Here is a 14,600-nt window from a genome sequence, read left to right as displayed (position 1 = left end):
GTTAAGAGTGCTGTTTTACCCACATTATTTGAATTAAGTCTTTAATCCTAAGGATTATATAGAAGTACTTCTGTTATCACATTTTACATAGAAAACTAAAACTCAGGGGCTGAGGGCGTGGCTCAGCAGTAGAGAGCTTGCCTAACATGGGCGAGGCCCTGGGCACTGCAAAAACATAAATGAAATTCAGAGGCTAAGTCACTTGCTCAAGGTCACAGTTTAGGAAGACCAAGAACTCAGGAGGTAGGGTTCAAAGTTAGTTGGTTCCAGAGCTTTACTTTTTGGTCGTTTTGCAGCACTGGGGATGGAACCCAGGTCCCTGGCGTGGCCAGGTTAAGTGCTCTGCACTGAGTTAGGTCCACAGCAAGAGCTTTGCCCTTAAGTATTGTGTTTATGATGCTCCTTGGTAGATTTAAACGTCCCAGTGGTGTGGGCTGGCACATGCAGTATGTGTCACAGAACTTAAAAGTTAAGCTTTTCTGTTTCGAACTATGCTGTTGAGGCCCAGAGGGAAAGAACATGTCCACGGACACCCCACCCTCCCAGTACTGAAAGCAGATCTTTTCAGGAGACTGCCAGGAAGCACAGCCCTGCTTGAGTTCAGGAACAGATACTTTGGGAGGTACAAGCTCCGGCTCGGCTTGAGAGAGTGAGGACAAAAAGAAGGGAGGCCAGGGGGAAGGCAATGTCTTACACTCTCAGGTGACCATTCCCTGGTGAGTTTGTGCAGCATTAGGGACTTTTTTGACCCAGGCACTGGAGCACACCTGTAATCTCAGGTACTCAGGAAGCTGAAGCAGGAGGACTGACTGCAAATTCAAGGACAGCCAGGGCACAATAAAAGGTTAGGGGTATAACTCGGGTAGACTGCCCCTGTGTTCAATCCACAGGACAAAAAGAACAAAGTGAATTTTCTGGAAGAGTGGCAAGCAAGAACCACAGCTGAGTATATGATCCGTGGGCCGAGAGAGGATGAGGATTTGCCTGTGGCTCATCCAAATATCTCACCCTGAGGGGGGCACTGTAGTTAAGTTCAAAAGTAGACAGGTTACCTGAAAGTAGATGTCAATCAAGAGAAGGAGGGAGGAAGTGATTAGGGGATCTCAAGACAGCACCTGAGGCTTGCCTTCCCAGATGGATGTCCACCGAATCATGTCTTCCTGCTCCTGAAGCCTCCAGTAATTTCTTGTCCTACTCAGAATAAAACCCCAACTCCACTGAAGTCTGGGAAGCCTGACTGAACTCACTCCTGACAGCTTTACCCTCCACTCGACTCTAATGCTGGTCTCTTCAGACCCCACGCTCATTTTCCACCCCAGGGCCTTTTGAGTTTGCTAGTAAATCTGCCCAGAGGACACCCCCACAGCTTTGCCAACCCCAGTGCTGCTTACCCTTCCTGGCGTGACTGGGCCAAGGGTGCCACCACACTGTAACACATCCTGTTTGATTTTCCCTTATTTCTTCTTTCTTTTTTTTTTCAGGACTGGGGCTGGAACCCAGTACTCTTCCCCTGAATTCTGTCCCTAGCCCTATCCTCAAACTTGCCATCCTCCCGCCTCAGCCTCCTGAGTTGCTGGGATTATAGGTGTGGGCCACCACGCCCTCCCGTTTGATTGTCTTAGTAGCACCTACCTACCCAATCCCAAGTTATTTATTATCCATCTATGGCTAGCCTTCCTAGCCTCCACCTCTCTGTTGGAAACCTCGAGAAGTTGTGCTGGGCTTTGCCCAGCTGTATCCTCCCCGATCACCCAGGGCCTAGAACTACGCTGGGCACAGGTGGGTAACCAAAAACTATTTGTTGACATTGGGAAAAAACCCTCCCGACTTTGCAATAGCCACCCCTCCCTCCCACCTCTCAGAACTCACCTTTCACACACATTACTCCTGTGCTCTGGCCACACCAGTCCCTGCTAGTCCTCAAACGCCACCACTGCAGGAATACCTGCCTTGCAGACCACGGTGAGGAACATGTGTAAGAGGAGCCTGATACACACCAGGGACTCCAATTATGGCTCGGATTTGTCCCATGTCTGCTGCAGGCCTGTCACTCTTCCGGGAGGCACATGAATAAAACAGACACATCCCGTTGGCACGAAGTACAATCAGGGTGGGAAAGTGAAATAAACTTTAAAAAGAAGTCAAGGGGCTGGGGTTGGGGCTCAGTGGTAGAGTGCTTACCTGGCATGTGTGAGGCACTGCGTTTGATCCTCAGCACCACAGAAGAATAAGTGACTTTAAAAAAAGGTGTTGTGTCCATCAACTAAAAAATTATTAAAAAGAAAAAAGTTAAAAGCTGGACAACTCAGTGAGAACTTGTCTCAAAATAAAAATTAAAAAATAAAATGAAAGGACTGGGGTGTGGCTCAGTGGTTAAGTGCTTCTAGGTTTAATCTCCAGTACCAGGAAAAAAAAAAAAAGGAGTTGAAGTTAAAGCCACTGTAATCCCTGTAATCCCAGTGCCTCAGGAAGCTGAGGCAGGAGGATCACAAGTTCAAAGCCAGACTCAGAAACTAAGTGAGGCCCTGTCTGAAAATAAAAAGAACCATGGATGTGGCTCAGGGTTGAGCACCCCTGGGTTTTATCCCCAGTACCAAAAAAAAAAAAAAAAAAATTAAAAATGTAGACTGTCAGGTGATGATAAATGCTGTAGAAGAAAAGAAAACAGGGAAGAGATGGGGTGTTGCTATTCAGATGAGATGGCCAGTGATGGCTTCACAGACAAGGTGACACTTGGGTAAAGACTGGAGGAGGTAAGGGGTGAGCCAGGTGATCACTGCTCAGGCAGAGGAAATAGCCAGTGCAAAGGCCCTGAGGTCAAAGCATGAGTAGAAGGTTTGTGGGACAGTCTACAGGATCAGGGGGCTGTAGCAGAGCGAGCAGGGGGCCAGAATACCAGGAGAAGAGGTGTAAGAGGTGAGGAGGCTAAACAGGAAGTCCTACTGTAACCACTTTAGTTTTATCCTGGGTGACTTGGAAGCCATGGGAGGATGTTCAGCAGAGGAGGCATGAGACCTGACTCACCTTCTTCTTAGAACTGTCTTTGACTTCCTTAAAGAGAACCAAGAGAAAGGGGAATCCTGGAGATTGTTAGTAACCGGGTGAAGCCAGTACCAGGAGCACCCCCACTGTCCAGGTGAACGAACTGAGGCTCTGAGAGGCCCAGCTCCTTCCGCAGCGTCGCACCTGGTGAAGAACTGGCCACAGAAGTGGAAAGGCTGGCCCTACAGAGGGAACCCTGAGGGCAGAGTCCACGTTCCCCAACCTGCCTCCTGCGCTGTCCTGCGCGGGGTGGGGATGGGCCAGGTCGCCCCCTCGGGGCGTGGCAAGGAGGTTGGGTCCCTCCCACCTGCCCCCCTCGGCCGGCCGGGGCTGGCCTGCCCGCGGGGCACCCGGGAGGCAGCCGCGGCCTGGAGCCGGCCTGGCGCCTCCTCCCTCCCCAGAGGCCGGGCGGGGCGACGGGCTGGGGGCGGGACGCTCCCCTGACCACCTTCTCCCTCCCTCCCTCCCCCCCTCCCCCCCTCCCCAGCTGGCGGTGGCTGTTCGCCGGCCGGCCAGCCGGGCCTGGTGGCTTCGCTTCTGGTTTCCTTTCCCAAGGCCCCGTCCTTCTTTTTCTCCCTCCCCACAGCCTTTGAATTCCTGGCTCCTTCTCCACTTTCTGGTTCCATCTCCAGTGTCACCTCCTCGGGGAGGCTTCCTACTACAGGCCTCTGTCATTCCGGCCTATTTTATTTTCTTCAAATCAGAAATTATTTTTCTCATTCATTCATCTTCCAGAGTCTTCGAATCGCACAGGGAGCAAGGTCCATAGATTGGTCTAAAAAGGCAGGAGACCTCTCCTCCTCCTCAGCAGCTCCCAGTCCAGTTACACTGGCCTCACCACCAACCACACCCCAGGGCTTTTGCACGGCTCTTCCTCTTCCTTCCACCGGGAGTTTACTACCTCTCTCATTTCATCGGGACTCTGCTCAAATGCCACCCGTTCAGAGAACCCCTTTCCCCTCCCCAAAGTTGCACTACCTTCATTCCGACCTCCCTGTGCTATTCGTTTCCCTTGTACTCATCGGCTCCTAAAGCACTATGTAATTTAAGTTTATGGTCCATCTCCTCCTACTAGGATTTTGATCTACAATTTCACTGTCATATCTTCAGTGCCTACAGCACTGGTCTACAGAAGAGGCTCACTGCAGAAAGGTTTGTGGATCAGTGAATACGTTTGCTTTCATATTTCTTTTCTCTCTACACCCCCTCCCGGGATCCATGGGAGATGTGTGGTCTTTCCAGTGCTGTAACCCTGTCATCGACGGTGCCCATCCATACTAGGTGCTCAGTAAGTACACGTTCATCAAATGATTCCTATTGCTTCAGTGTATGGCCTGGAAGGAGCCACTTGGAGACTCTGAGCCTTCTTTTTGCCAGGTCATAAAAATGGATTGTGGGGAGAATTATGGGGATTTGCCTAGCAAGAGCCTGGTTCAAATTAGCATTTTATTCAAGCACATAGAAAAGATAAGGGGAAAAAAATATTCTGAGCACACAAATGCCCTCCCAACTGGAATAATACTTGTTAACATTTCACTAAGTTGCCTTTATCTACACAAGCACATGTATTTGTTTTTTATGGGGGGATGTTATTTTTTTTGCTAAACCAATAGAGAATAAATTGCAGAAATCTTGAAACTCTACCTCCCCCCACCCCCAGTTTTGGGAATTGAACCTAGGGCCTTGCACATGCAAGGCAAATGCCCTACCATTGAGCTGCACCCCTAGCCCAGGCATCTCTTAAGAATAGGAAAGTGGCAGGCTGGGTGTGGTGGTGCAGGCCTGTAATCGCAGTGGCTCGGGAGACGGAGGCAGGAGGATAGTGAGTTCAAAGCCAATCTCAGCAAAATTGAGGCACTAAGCAACTGAGTGAGACCCTGTCTCTAAATAAAATACAAAAAAGGACTGGGGATGTGGCTTAGTGGCTGAGTGCCCCTGAGTTCAATTCCCAGTACCCCCTCCAAAAAAATTTTTTTTTAATAAAATTAATTTTTTTTTAAAAGAATAAGCACATGGAGCCAGATGCAGTGGCGCACATCTGTAATCCCACCCACACTAGGGAGGCTGAGGCAGCAGGATGGCAAGTTCAAAGCCAGCCTCAGCAACTTAGGGAGGTCCTAAGCAACTTAGGGAGACAGTGTCTCAAAATAAAATATTATGCAGGCTGGGGACGCATCTCAGTGGTTAAGCACCCCTGGGTTCCATTCCTGGTACCAATAAATAATTATATAATAAGAACATGGGGCTGGGGATATAGCTTGATGGTAGAGTGCTTGCCTAGCATATGTGAAGCCCTGGGTTTCATCTCCAGTATCACAAAAGAACATGAGATGGTAAAGAGACACACACCTGTAATTCCAGCAACTTGGGAGGCTGAGACAGAATTCCAAGTTGGAGATCAGCAACTCAGCAAACCTGTATTAAAATAAAAAATAGGGGCTGGAAATATAGCTCAGTTGGTAGAGTGCTTGCCTCACAAGCACAAGGCCCTGGGTTCAATCCCCAGCACCGCAAAAAAAAAAAAAAAAAAAAAAATACAAAGGCTTAGGGACATAGCTCAGTGGTAAAGCACTCCTAGGTTCAATCCCCAGTACCAACAAAACAACAACAAAAAAATCCAAACAAACAAAAATCACACTTCTGAACCAGATGCTGGTATCCTCATTTTAAAGAGGAGGACACAGAGACTCTAAGAGATCAAAACACTTGTCACATAGCTACTTAGGGAATAGAGACCAAGATGTGACAGGGATACTCCATTCCCACTTCACTTCGTCCTCTTTAACCACAACTGAATTCAATTGTCCAGTCTTTGCTGAGCCTGGTATAGGGCTCTTCGCAGATTCGATAACTTTCCTAACTCGTGTTTTTTGTCCCCCCACCCCCGTCCTGGGAATCGAACCCAGGGGCACTTTACCACTGAGCTACACACCCAGTCCTTTTTATTTCTTATTTTTGAGACAAACTCTCACTAAATTACCTAGGGCCTTGCCAAGTTGCTGAGGCTGGCCTTGAATTTGCGATTCTCCTGTCTCAGCCTCCAGAGTCTCTGGGATTACAGCTGCGGGCCACCGCGCCCACCTAACTTTCCTAACGCTTAAAAGTTAGGCAAGAGAATCCCCATTTAACAGACCGTGTATGGCTCAGAGAGGTCAGGTATTTTTCCAAGGTCACACACATCTAGCGAGTGGTGAAAGAGAATTTGAATCTAGGCGAATCTGCCTAGAGTGTAGACTCTTATTGGGGCTGTGTACGTAAGAACCTCAATTTCTCGGCCTGACAAGTGCATGGGGAGATATGAAGGGCCTGTACTTTGAAAGGCAGAAAAGCCCCTGTGCGCCACCGTCCCCCAGGGCAAATAGCCACCGGTCTGTACCCGCTTTCCGCAAGCAGCTGCCCGGGCATGCGCCTTGAAGGCAACCGCCCCTCCTTTTGAATCGGGCCCATGCCGGCTCCGCCCATCGCCGTCCAGGGCCTATCCCTGGGGTGAAGGGCGGGGCCGCCACGCGAGTGGGCGGTGGCTAAGGGTAGTCAGGAGTGCCGAGTCGTGCTCCAGAGTCAGAGCTGCGTCTCCCGACCCAGGCGCCGGTTGCTGAAGGAGAGCGAACAAGCGATGCTGCCGCCGCCGCTTTCTGATTGGCTGCGGATGGCTACCTCTTTGTCCTGATTGGCAGCAAGTGAGCTGGGTATGTAAATGAAGGGGCCTGGGGAAAGATGGGGTACTGGTGACCGGTCTTTTGGCGTGTTCGATCCCCGGGTCAGGCAGATGCGTATCGGGGCTGCCCGGATCGAGATGCCCGGGCTCGAGACGCTCGGGCTTCTACGTGCCGCCCGCCCCAGCCGGCTGGGTGAATCACGCCGCAGCTCTAGAAGGGGGCGGAGGCGCCGGCTCCCTGGCTCCGGCTGCGTGACTCACCCGCCCCCGCCGCCGCCGCCGCTTCAGGAGGAGCCGCCTCCACTGCCTTCCGGAAACGAGGGGAGGCCAGGAGGCAGAACAGCCGGCTGGGGTCTCGGCTTGCACGGCCCCGGGTGGCAGGCAGGATCCGTAGGCAGGACGCTGGGCCGTGTAAAGAGTCAGGGTCAGAAGGACCGGAATCCCCGGGGGAAAGCCGGCCGGGGCGCCGCTAGGGGGCGCCGGGAGCCGGGGGCGGAGTCGGGGTGGGGGCTGAATTCCTGTGGTTCGGACTCCAGGTCTTGGGGAAAGGCGGCAAAGATCCAGTTTTGAGTAGTGCGGTGGTTCACCCTGAGCATCTGGCTAGGCAGCGTCCCGGGGACTGGACCCTGCAGTCTTCGTGGCCCCCAAAGTAGGCTGGGTCAGGGGTCCAAAACTCCGGGCCCTCCCCTCTCTGGGAAGAGTGTGAGTCCCGAAACGTCTCAATGACTGACCCACCGTGTCCATCAGGATTTCGCGGCAAGCCCCGTCTCCTCTGTCTCCCGACTCAACCAACTTCCTTCCATGCCCAATGCCAGTTTCTACTCAAGCCATCAGCATCTCAGGTCCCTACTAGTGCAGCAGCCACTGAATGGGTCTCAGGCCCACCCACAGCCCCCCACCCCCCAAGGGGGATCTTCTGGAAACCTAATCAGCTCCCAGCACCACTCCCCTCCCTGCTCAAACCCCCTCAGTGACTCCCCGCCACACTTAAAATCCGTACTCCTCTTCTGCCTGTTCCCCACCCCCACCTGGACTCCTACTTGTCACTCTCTGGGCGCCAATCACACAGGTTTTTTTTTTTTTTTTTTTTTTTTTTCAGTTCAGGCCTATCCGGCCTGTGGGTCTTTCTTTGCCTTTGCTGTTATTCCTTCTTTCTGGAATGTTTTCCCCTGGCCCTTCCATGGCTGACACTTTCTCATACATCAGGGCTCAATTTCTGTGTCAGCTCCTCACAGAAGCTTGTACTGATCATCTCCAGAACCTTTAAGTATCTTCCTGTCCCCGTTTATTTCCTGTATTTGTGTATTATTTGACCCATAGTAGACACTCAATAAATATGCTGTACAAAATAGCTGCTTTTGTAAATTCTTTTTTTTTTTTTTTTTTGGTGCTGGGGATCGAACCCAGGGCCTTGTGCTTACAAGGCAAACACTCTACCGACTAAGCTATCTCCCCAGCCCCTGTAAATTCTTTAAAAACGCTGAATATTGGTCATTTCACATGGTCCATTGAAGAAACAAAACAATAATATTGAGTAATTATCGTGTACCAGGCACTGTTGTGCTTTTTGTTTATCTCACTTAATCCTTAAAATAACTAACAGACATTATTATCCCCATAACTTAAAAGTTCCTAGGCTCAGAGAGGTTAGATACTTTGCCTCAGATCACAGCAACAGCAGTTGTCAGAGCCCGGGTGTAAATGTCATCTTTGCTTGCCTTAACTGAAGGGCTTCTCCCTCCCTGCAGACAATGCTGAGCAAGGGTCTGAAGCGCAAGCGGGAGGAGGAGGAGGAGGAGGAGGAGAAGGAAACCCTGGCAGTGGATGCCTGGTGGCTGGATCCTGGCCACCCAGCTGTGGCACAGGCACCCCCAACTGTGGCTTCCAGCTCCCTCTTTGACCTCTCTGTGATCAAACTTCACCACAGCCTGAGACAGAGTGAACCGGACCTGCGGCACCTAGTGCTGGTGGTGAACACCCTACGGCGCATCCAGGCATCAATGGCACCCACGGCTGCCCTGCCATCTGTGCCCAACCTGCACCCAACTCCCAGCATGGATGATAACCTGGTGGCCAGCTCTGATGCTGGCCTCTCGGCCTCTGTGGCCAGCCTCCTGGAGGACCTCAGCCATATTGAGGACCTGAGCCAGGCCCCACAACCACCAGCAGATGAGGTGCCTCCAGGTCGCCCCATTGGAGGAGCCCCACCCAGTCTGGGTGCCTTGGACCTGCTAGGCCCAGCCACAAGCTGTCTGTTGGACGATGGGCTCGAGGGCCTGTTTGAGGACATTGACACCTCCATGTATGACAGTGAACTCTGGGCACCAGCCTCTGAGGGCTTCAAACCTGGCCCTGAGGATGGGCCAGGCAAGGAGGAGGCTCCAGAGTTGGACGAGGCTGAGCTGGACTACCTCATGGACGTGCTGGTGGGCACACAGGCGCTGGAGCGGCCGCCAGGGCCAGGGCGTTGATCCCTAGGACTGCAATGGTTGTCTGGCATCTGAATCAAGCCTGATGGCTGGACCAACCCTCCTTGGAAAGACATAGCTGGCTGCCTACCACAGAGAGCAGGGCTTGGGCCACTTTGGAGAGACTGAATCCAGTCCTGGGCAACATTACATGCATCCTCTGTGTTGAGGTTGGTGGAGGAGGATTGACCCCTAGTGATGGAATGACAGAGCCTGGTGGCTGGAGTGTGATTGGGCCAGGGCCAGGCCTCATACTAGACTGAATCCTCTGGGGTCATAGCCTGGGCTATTCCTTCCCTGATATGGGGAGATAACAACTCATTTTTTGAAATTAAAACCAGCCCTGGGAAGTCTCAAGTCTGTGTGTTTCTTTGTGTCATGGCTAATGCAAGGGTGAGATAGTAACATCTAACATTTGTGGCGCATGAACTGGGTACCAGGCACACTTCTAAGCACTTGACATGTGTTAATTTAATCCTATAACAACCTCACAAGATGGGTATTATTATTATGACCCATTCTACAGGGGAGAAAACCGAGACTCTGGGAGGTCATCACTGGAGGAGGTGGGTTTCATATCATGAACTTTACTGCTGAATTGAGCCAAAAGCAGACTAACTGGTCTGGCAACTGGCCAAACTCCCAAGGACATGCTCAACTCTGTTTCCTCTTTTGCCTGTGTGTGCATAAGCCCCAGGCCACCTTTTAAAAATGAACCGAGTCCTTCCTCCCGTATCCTGACAGGAGAGGGGGAGAAGGCTTCCAGAGTGGCCCAGAATTGAAAACACCACAAAGCTGGGGGCTGGACAGAGCTGCCTCTGGGAGCGGCTGACAGTCGGTTCCCCAGGACAATGGTGAAAGAAGGGGAGGTGCCCGCCCGTTTTTAAAAATAAAACCCACTCCCCGTCTCTCTTCGGGCAAAGGACAGGGCAGCTGAGAGGCAGCCTCCAAAATAAAGTCATCAGGCTTGGTGGCTTGGCCGAAGGGAGCGCCCTCGGGGGCAGCCAGTTGCCTTTCCTTCTAGAAGACACCCAGGCCCGGGCAAGCCGGGGCCACCTGCCTGCCCGTGAGGTGGCCGGCCGGAGCGCGCCGGGTGTCTGGGCCGCCCCCGCGGTCCGGCCGCATTCCTGGCCCGCTGGGCGGGGCCGCACACTCACAGGCCTGGCACGGGACCCGGGCCGCGTCCTTCCTGGCGGCCGTGGGGGCAGGGCGGCCGGGCACGGCGGGGAGGGCGTGTCGCCGTGGACGCGCGGGCGGGGCGGGGGCCGCGGGCCGCGGGTCGCGGGCCGGAAGCCTCGGAGCCGCGGCGGGCGGAGCCGGGGAGGCGGAGGGCGCGGGCGGCCGCGGGCCGGGAGGCGGGCGGAGCGCGGCTTCCTGGAGGAGCAGAGGAAGCGGTGCCCATTTCTGGAAGTGGAGGAGGCGGGCCGGGGCGGCGGGTGGGAGTGACCGCGGGGAGCCGGTGCCCAGACCCAGGGTCTTTCAGGGTCCTGACCCCGACCCCTGGTGACCCCGACGCCTGGGCAACCCGACTCAGGCTTTTTGTCCCCGATGGAAACCTTGGGGGCCTCGGCCGGGCTCGGCAGCGCCCCCTGGTGCCCAGTGTGGAGGTTGGGACGCTACCGGCTGGCGATCTGTCCGTCCTGTGCGGGGGCGGGGGTGCCCCAGGAGTCCTGCGGGGTCGCGCAGCCAACCCCACGCCCTCCGCCTACGGCATGCCGGGGGCTTGTTTCTTCCATCCCCAGGGGCCGAATTGGGGTGGTCTGTGAAGCCCACAGCTGCAGCTGCCAGCCCATCTGTGAAGGAGACCCGTCAGGTGTACCTTTTACCTAGGGCCAGGCACACGTAGGTACGCAGAAGTCTTTGCCAAATAAGGGAAGGAAAAAAGAAGGGAAGGAGTGAGGAAAAGGTGGCCCAGGGCAGTGGCTCGCACTCTCCCGGGTGTCAGGGAAGTGTGTGGTGGTGGTTCCCTGTGAATTCCTGTAGAAGGAAGCTGGCTTGGGGGTGTCATGGCCAGAATACACAAAGGCTCTGTAAAAAGCAGTGGCAGCGCCAGGACTGGCGACTCAGTTCGGAATGGTGTGGGCCCTGGAATCTGCTGGCTGACGTGGTGTGGCCTCCTAGGGTCGAGCCTGAGGGTGGAGTGGCACACCAGAGTCTACGCAGCCATCCAGGGGGTCAGATGCGGAGAAAGAGGAGCAGGTCCTCAGGCCCAAGCCCATCATATACCCAAGATGCCAAGAGGATGGGATCAGGGCTGATCTAGCCCTTATGGTGCTTTTGTGCAAGACACACCCCTTCCTCAAGGCACTTGACCTCCATCTGTCAGAAAATTGTCATAATAAGTATGTGAATGCATAGTACCTGGAACATACCTCTTAAATATGGAACCAATGTACAGTGTACAACCTGTGCAACTCTACCTAGAGGCACTGAAGAAAGGGAGCATCAGTGACCAAAGCAGCACAGGGGAAAACGTGCTACAGAAAGGACGCTCACAGATGGTATTGAATCAGTGAGCTGCTCTGCTTCAAAGAGAAGAGGTCGTGCTTGAAATCCAGACCTTCTGGGTTTAACCCAGCTTTGCCACTCTGGCTCTTAACTTCTTTGGGCCTCTAAGTCCTCATCTGTAAACTGGAACAATAATAGTACCCACCCCAAAGGGAGGCTGTTCTGGGGAAAGGGAAATAGCATATGTAAGGGGTGAAGGGCCCTACACATCTTCAGGGTTCTCTTAAGTTTCTGGGTTTGGCTGGAAGAGGGATCTAGGAAGAGGCTCAGGGTTTTAACCAAGCGGCCAGGAAATAGTACTCTGGGACTGTGACCAGGGGAAAAAGCAGGTCTGGGTTGATGCCGGAGGTCAGGAAGGGCCATGGTGGGTGCAAGGGGCGTGGGGGACCCTAAGGGGAGGTAAGGAAGCTGTTGGGCCACTGGGACTGGAGCAGAGGGGGAGTGGGCAGGAAGGGTTGGGGGCGAGGTAGACATCAGTGACCCCCAGCTGGACTGGGTGGGGCCCGGCCGTGGGGCAGGGCAGGGCAGGCTGAAGCTCCTCCTCCGCTCAGGCTGGATCCAGAGAGGTTGGTCCATGAGGAGCCACTTCTACCTCCTTCCCCAGCCCCACAGGATGTCCTGTGTTTACTGAGGTGGCCTTGACCGGAACCAGGACACTGGTGCCACCCCCTAAACTCAACTTCCCATGGCCACACCCCCGTGGGTGAGAAAGCAGCACAGACCGAAAGAGAGAAACAGGCATGGTATGAGACAGAGACAAGGAGTAAGGACAGAGAGAAAGAGAGGAACCAAGACCTAGACAGACATGCCATCCACGATAAAAACCCATGGCAAACCAGGAAAGGGGCTTTCTTTAATCTGATGAAGGACAAAAAATGTACAGCTAGCATCAATTTTTATTTATTTTTTAAGATGTGGTCTCGCCACATCTGCTGTGTTGCCAGGCTGGTCTCAAACTCCTGGGATCCAGTACTTCTCCTGATGCTGGGACATATCAGTGCCACCCCGCTGCTGCTGCTGCTGTGGCTTCTCCTTTTTTCTGTACTGGGGTGGAACGGAGGGCCTTGCACGGGCTAGTCAAGTGCTGTGACCTCCACTCCAGCTCTTTCACTTCATATTTAATGACTAGGGACTGAAGCTCTTTCCCTAAGACTGGGGACAGCAAGGCTCTCTGCTGTGAGAGACACAGAGGACAGTGTGTCCCAAGCTCTATTTTCTGTTTGACAGGCAGAGAGAGGCCGATTTTCATCCCCGCTCTGGCCTGGCCTGTAGCTCAGACTGTGTCCACCATCAAGCACTGAACAGATCACCTTTGAGCGAGGCATTGGTGGCACAGGCCTGTAACCCCAGCAACTGGGGAGTATGAGGCAGGAGGATTACACCTTTGAGGCAACTTAGCAAGACGCTGTTTCAAAATAAAATACAGGGGCTAGGGAGATAGCTCAGTTGGTAAAGTGCTTGCCTTGCAAACACAAAGCCCTGGGTTCGATCCCCAGCACTGCAAAAAAAACAAGAACAAAAACACAAAATAAAATACAGGCCTGGGGATGTAGCTCAGTGACAAAGTGTTTTGTTTGTACCAGGGATTGAACCCAGGGGTACTTAACCACTGAGCCACATCCCCAGCCCGTTTTATATTTTATTTAGAGACAGGGTCTCACTGAGTTGCTTAGGGCCTTGATAAGTTGCTGAGGCTGGCTTTGAACTTGGGATCTTCTTGCCTCAGCCTCCCAAGTCTTGGGGATTACAGGTGTGCACCACCACGCCCAGCACCCCTGGTACTTCAGCCCCCATTACTAAAAACAAACTCAGTTCCACAGTGTCCCTTCCATAGCTGACCAGTACAAAGTCTCAGTCCTTCCTCATTGCCTGGCTGAGCCCTAGACCTCTGCTTGGCCCCCCACACCCCCAGTCTCTCAGTTAACCACATTCTCAAAGGGCCAATGCCAGGTATTCCCTCTACCTCTCATTCATTCACCACCATTGCTCTGTATTAACTCCTATGTATCCTACAGGTTCAGCCCAAATGGCACTTCCTCCAGGAAGCCCTCCCTGACCACTCCGCCTGGGATTCCCCGTCATAGAGACCCTCTGCCCGGGACTCTCTCCTCTGCCCTCTCCCTCAGCCTCAACCTCCCGTTTGACTTTCAAAGTTAGCTTTACAGGAATCTTTCTCCGAGTCTGCCCCCTGGGGTAGATGTGGGTCTGTTGGTAGCCCCAAAACACCTGCCACTGGGCAAGGGCTTGTGAATGTCTCTTGAATGAGGAAATGAACACATGAAGCTTTGAGGTGGATGAATGAGAGGAAGAGGCTGCAATAAAGCAAGGGTCTCAGGCTGGAGGGCAGCCCTGAGCACAGGTCCCTTCCGCCCGCCCAGTTCAGGAGGAGGGTGCTGGAGGAGGGTGCTGGCGGGGTTCCGGCCACACCCCTGCCGTTGGTGGCTGCCAGGCCGGGAAGGCATTTCCCAGAGCTCAGCACATTCCTGCTTTCCCTGGTGGCTGAGTGGGCAGGGGGCATTTCAGAGAGAAGGGGAGGCCCCCAGCATTCTGGGCTCTAGCCATCCCGTTTCTGCACCCCACACCCTCAAGAGTAGTCCCCAACCCCTAGGTGCAGGGTGGGGGACAGGTCCACAGAGGGGCACCCAGGCTGGCGTGAGGGCCTGGTTGCACCCGAGGGCCTGGTGTTGGCGCCTGGTGGGACAATGGGGCAGAAGCTGCTGACTCGGGCTTTGGGGGTAATCCCCCAGCCTCATCCTAGCCCAGCCCCAGGCCCAGGCTCAGAGAGCCACAAGCATCCGAGGCAGCAGCCGGGTGGGTGCGAGGGGCATGTGGGGATACCTGTGCTCCCTGTGCCGCCCCCCGGGGTCTGGTGAGTCAGGGCAGGCTGGGGGCCGGGCCAGGGGCCAGAGGATCGGGGTGAGGCCTGG

General features: G+C 53.8%; 1 protein-coding gene and 1 long non-coding RNA gene across 2 annotated transcripts; one reads left to right on the top strand and one right to left on the bottom strand.

Moving 5' to 3' along the window:
• Positions 1–7: 7 nt before the first annotated feature.
• LOC306648187 lies at positions 8–3,303 on the bottom strand. The gene is made up of 3 exons (XR_013760326.1): positions 2,182–3,303; positions 1,870–2,052; positions 8–1,191 (listed from the first exon to the last, which is right to left on the bottom strand). It is a non-coding gene; the product is annotated as an uncharacterized lncRNA (long non-coding RNA).
• A 3,271-nt stretch (positions 3,304–6,574) lies between these two features.
• Positions 6,575–9,522, top strand: SERTAD1 (SERTA domain containing 1). Its single transcript, XM_079117965.1, has 2 exons — positions 6,575–6,728; positions 8,446–9,522. The coding sequence occupies exon 2, from the start codon at positions 8,449–8,451 to the stop codon at positions 9,166–9,168; it is 720 nt and encodes a 239-aa protein (XP_078974091.1). The 5' UTR covers positions 6,575–6,728; positions 8,446–8,448; the 3' UTR covers positions 9,169–9,522.
• The last annotated feature ends 5,078 nt before the right edge of the window (positions 9,523–14,600 follow it).

This window comes from Sciurus vulgaris (assembly GCF_902686455.1).
Source record: "Sciurus vulgaris genome assembly, chromosome: 17".
NCBI classification, from domain to species: Eukaryota; Metazoa; Chordata; class Mammalia; order Rodentia; family Sciuridae; genus Sciurus; species Sciurus vulgaris.
This window is presented reverse-complemented; position numbering and strand designations above follow the sequence as displayed.

Coding starts and splice junctions, on each gene's coding strand:
- SERTAD1 (XM_079117965.1), top strand. CDS start 8,449: ATGCTGAGCAAGGGTCTGAAGCGCAAGCGGGAGGAGGAGGAGGAGGAG.